General features: G+C 40.4%; 1 protein-coding gene across 1 annotated transcript; it reads right to left on the bottom strand.

Moving 5' to 3' along the window:
- Window positions 1-1,283: 1,283 nt before the first annotated feature.
- On the bottom strand, window positions 1,284-2,281 carry LOC122757426 (nitric oxide synthase-interacting protein homolog). The gene is made up of 2 exons (XM_044009388.1): window positions 1,969-2,281; window positions 1,284-1,716 (listed from the first exon to the last, which is right to left on the bottom strand). Exons 1-2 carry the CDS (start codon window positions 2,222-2,224, stop codon window positions 1,526-1,528), a joined length of 447 nt encoding a protein of 148 aa, XP_043865323.1. The 5' UTR covers window positions 2,225-2,281; the 3' UTR covers window positions 1,284-1,525.
- Window positions 2,282-5,198: the final 2,917 nt, after the last annotated feature.

The following is a 5,198-nucleotide window of genomic DNA, read 5'->3' as shown; positions in this document are numbered from 1 at the left end:
GTTCCGATAATGTAAATAGGGCTGGTATTGTTAGATCGTTTAGATCTTTTTCTTTTATCTGAGTTTCGGACTCAGAATCGGAATTTTCGTCAGCTGATTCTATGTTAGTGAATATAGCTAGAGGTGTGTTCAATACGGTTGGTATGAATATATCTAACTTATATTTTTCTTTTACGTTTATAAGGTTCGAACGTAGTTTGATCAATAGTTTTGAAATCTTTGTCCAATTCGATTTGCCAATTATCTCTCTATTGTCATTTACTAACGTTCGTGCGTCGTTGAATGAATCAACGAGAATTTTCGCATGCTTATTTAACGTTTCTTTTTGTATTGTCCTATTCTGTGTTACACATTTATAAGACTTGCTAAATTTTTCTTTTATTTCGCGTATATGGAGGCTGAGTTGTTCCCAATTCATTCTTAGGATTGAAAAGCTTGTTAGCGATGCGATCGCACCATAACTTTTTGGATTGTCCTAGTATGGGGTTATATTCAGTTACAATTTTAGCCTGTAAATAAGTAATGGTTGTCGCTAAGACAAGACCTTGCTCGATTTGGGTCAGACCATCTAATGGACATGTAACACCACCGAACGTTTCCATATATTCTCCTGAGAATTCATATACGCTTATAAATTATTTGTGCTGTTGAAGCACATTTAATGATCTCACTAGGAATTCTGGCTCTCTGCTGAGTACTTGCTGACATAGGTCTCTAATATGTGCGTTTGACATTTTAGTTATTTCCTATATACTAGACAAATATTTGTGTTTTGAGTGTGTTTTTATTATTAGACATATATAAAAGTTTTCTCTTTTTTTTAATTTATTCCTGTTTAGACCGTCTGTGCATTTATTTAGATCTTGTCTAGATCATTAGCTTGGCTTAAGGCCCTCTTTGTAATGCATTTGTTATGCAGCAAATATGCTTTATAAATTACATATGCACTCATAATAATGACGATTATAAACAGCAATATATTTGTTATTTTAGAGTCCATATTATTTGACTCAATTTTGTTTATTACGTTAGCAGTGGAATCCACTACCTTTGTGTCTACGAGTCCCATTTTGGGTGCTACTCCTAATTCGACTAATTTCTCTGATTCTATTTCTTCAAATTTACTTATGCTATTACTTCGCATAGAAGTATAAAACGATAATATAATGATTCTCGATAAGGTGCATTTCTTATATATTTATTACATATATATATATTTTTTTTAAATTCATAATCAACTACTTATTTTTTTTTTTTTAATTTTTAATTTTGTTATTCTTAATTTTTTTCACTTCGTCATTTATATTCTTTCTAATATAGTTTTCCTATTCGATCAGCGCAGTGATCTCCTGTCTAATGTTTCGTATGGCTGTCAGGCCATACTCTATTACGAGCAACGCAATTATCGCTCAGTATTACAAACATATCTTTACATTTCATGACTTAATTTAATTCCTAGTTTAACAATTTTTCTTTTAAATTTAAATTTATTTTTATATATATATATAGAAATATGTTGCGCGCTCTATGTAGCGCTGCCGGCCCTATAGTACTTGGTCTGTTGGGGCGCCGGTGCTGGTTCCGCACAGGCTGTTGGGGCGCCGGTGCTGGTCCTTTTCATACATGTGTATACGCAGTGAGGCGTCTCCAGTGGTCCAGCGCAGTCAGCAGGGCATGTATCTTCCGGTTTTGTTTTGATTTCCTTTTTTGGTGGTACTGCTTGAAATTTGATATCGTTAATAATTTTTACTTTCTTGATGCTTTTTTCGTTTGTAGAGGATGAGCTTTTATATTTTTGCTGAATCGACTCGATATTGTCGATTTCTGCTTGTATTTTATTGCCTCTTTCCCAACTTATTTTCGTGTTGGTGGCAAATAACAGCTTTAGGAGTTCGCCTTTTTTATTCTTAAGCCTTCTATTAACTCCACTGCGCCTATTTTTAGGCATAGCTCAGAGCCTCTACTCACTCAGTTGATGTTGCTGCTGTGTCTCCTGTGTCACATGCGGATGTGATGCGGATGTATTATGCCGCCAGCATGCGGCTGTTGACATTCTTGGCCTTCTCGCTGGATGTGCGCGGCTACTTGTTGTCCTCGTCGACGTTGCTGCTGTACTTCTGGGCCTGCTGCTGCTGTTGTTGCTGATGTTGTTGTTGTTGCTGTTGTTGTTGTTGTTGCTGCTGCTGCTATTGCTTGTGCTGACAATGTTGCGGTTGATGATCATATTGTTGTTCTTGTTGTTTTTGTTGATCCGGTTAGTCCTTAAAAGGACTGGTCACGGTCGCCACGTTGAGGATAATTTGTCGAATGTTTTAATAAAGAAAGCATTTATTTACGATGGCACGTCAGTGCCTTCTTAGCGAAATGAATTTACAGAATATATATTATATTCTTATAGCTAGAGCCGCATAGCTGTGCTGCCGGTTACGCCAGCAGCAGAGCGGCTTCGTTCATATGCATATATGCTTAGGTATAAGTGTTTATATATTAGCTTAATGGTCTGGCGAGAGTCGCAGACGGAGAGGGGGTAATGTGTCCACTTGTTTAAGAAACAGTCGCGCATGCAAAATATGCCGACTCAGCGGAGTTAGTGCACTGTTGAGGCCAATGCACTTGAGAGTGATCATATTACTTCTTATGTCTGTATGTTTAATTGTAACAATGTATTTGTTACATTCTTTGTGTATGTAAATATATATGTTACTGAGTACAGTGAACATTTGATAAAGTGGACATACTACACCGTAGAGCCATTGGTTCTTTTGGGTTCGCTGCACTTCTATTGGGCCTCGGCTTTTTTGAGGGAGTTCTCCTCTGTTCGGAGGCAACTTCCCTCGACCGTTTGGGAGTATTGCTACCTACTGTAGCACTAATGCTCGCTGCCTTAACATTTTCGCCTACTTTTTTGAGTGGCGTGGTCTGCACCTCACAGTTTTTAACCGAACGGTTGCAGAACGCTTCGGCCGTCTGGTGAAGGCTGACCAGCCTAGCCAGCTCCTCTCTCATTAAGGCATTTATATGCCGCTGACCCCCAAATAAGGCAGACAAACCCTCTAGTGTAGCTCCTATTTGAGCTAACGCTTCTTTTAGTGACTTGGGTGCCTGGCACTCAGCCACTGGAGCCTGATTAGAAGTCGACGGCTGCGCCAACGCCCTCTGTTGTTGCTGCGGCGATCGCTGCAACGAGGAACGACGCGCAAAAGCTTGCAGCTCGTCCTCCATCATGGCATCCATTTCTGCTCCGACTACCACGGCGTGAAGCCTATAGTGGGCAATGGCTACTAATATAATCTGAGTTTACAACCCGCAGTAACTTAAACTCAACTTGACTACAGTGAGAGCCCGAAAGTATGCACTACTTTTAATAACTGCTACTTCACTCCAGCAGCTAGGTTGCTGTCTTTGCTAAGGCTTAGCAACTCACCAACGTTAGTGAGCAGCTGATTGCCCGATGCAATTTCCAGCACTACTAACAGCTGTTAGAGTGAATGCACCTGATTTTTATTATTGCGCAAGAGTGACGCCTAAAGTACCAAAATTTACGCGCCCACAAAAGACAAGGAAAGGAGAGAAGCTCTGACGCCAAAATAATGACGCTATCGCCCGCCCTCTCTTGCACCACCGAATTATACCGCTTTGGAATTCCACGAACCGCCGCGCAGTAAGTCTCTGGTAGTTTTTTTTGAGGTCGCTGGGTATGCCGCGCCCACAGCAAACACGTTGACTTCAGTTCTTTCCACTTTCACAGGGGAAAACACAGTTCAAGCTATTGTCTACGATGGATCACGATGACATCGACCGCACTCCGTGAAAACGCAACTCGAACCTGAATGCGTGTGTGTGTGTGTATGTGTGTCTGTATGCGTGTGTGTGTATGTATGCCTGTGTGTGCGTACGTGCGTGTGTGTGTGTGTGTGTGTGCGTGTTTCTTGTGTAAGCTGAAAGTCGCGAAAAAGTATTGAAATATCTATTGCTCCAAGGGTTCAGGGGATCTCGTAGTCGAGCAGTCTCGACTAGAGCTTTCTTACTTGTTTTATTTATAGTTGATTATGTCCGCTGTTGCTGCGGCTCATTGTTGTTGTTGTCATTTGGTTCGGGGGCCCAGCTTGGCGCGCTGGGCGTGGCCGGTGCTGGTCTTCGCACAGGCTTCTATATTTATTCTATATTTATAGTATGTACATAGTACATACATAAGTGACCGATCATATAACGGCACTTATGTATAGCTGTTATAATATAAATAAAGCAACAAAGTGTTGCTATGTTATGAGCATGATACTCTTACTTATAATTCGGGCATATGTCAACTTCATATATTGTATACACTACAATACTGTGAGCAAATGCTTATATGACATACAACATACTACAAAATAGCTATTGCCCCAAGGGTTCAGGGGATCTCGTAGTCGAGCAGTCTCGACTATAGCTTTCCTACTTATTATACCCTGAACCCATTGAAAATGGGAAATCAGGGTATAATGGTTTTGTGAAAAGTATGTAACAGGCAGAAGGAATCATCGCAGACCCCATAAAGTATATATATTCTTGATCAGGACGACGAGCTGAGTCGATATAGCCCTGTCCGTCTGTCCGTCCGTCCGTCCGTCCGTCCGTCCGTCCGTCCGTCCGTCCGTATGAGCAAAAGGATCTCAGAAGATATAAGAGCTAGAGAGCTGAAATTTGGCATGCATACTCGTGTATACCATAGGCAGTACGAGTTTGCTTTATTTTTTCGATAACTCATCCGATAACTTTTTTATCGAGAATAATCGAAAAATCGACTTGGTTTTTTCAGCCTAGTTTGAACACTTTTAAACCTGGAGACTTCAAATTTGCGTTGTATATAGAGTTATTGGACACAAAGATTTTGTAATTTACAGATTTTGTATACCACGCCCCCTTCGCCACCAATTTGAAAAAAACGTATTTCAAGTATTGCTTGCTTTGGAATGTACACACATATTCACCATATGCTTACGCTCTGAAAGTTTCATTAAGATTGTATGCCTAAAAAAGAAATTATTCAACAAATAAATTCTCATAATATTGCCCACATTGCAGCGCAGCCCAAGCGCAGCCGCTGCTTACTGCACAGTCAGCAGAGCGCGTGATTATAAGTGCATGTGTATGTATGTGTGCATAGAAGAAGTGCAGAATGATTAGAATAACAGCTTGGAGGGTTCAGGGTATCATCT

The sequence above is a fragment of the Drosophila mojavensis genome, unplaced genomic scaffold, assembly GCF_018153725.1.
Source record: "Drosophila mojavensis isolate 15081-1352.22 unplaced genomic scaffold, ASM1815372v1 contig_72, whole genome shotgun sequence".
Classification (NCBI taxonomy): domain Eukaryota; kingdom Metazoa; phylum Arthropoda; class Insecta; order Diptera; family Drosophilidae; genus Drosophila; species Drosophila mojavensis.
This window is presented reverse-complemented; position numbering and strand designations above follow the sequence as displayed.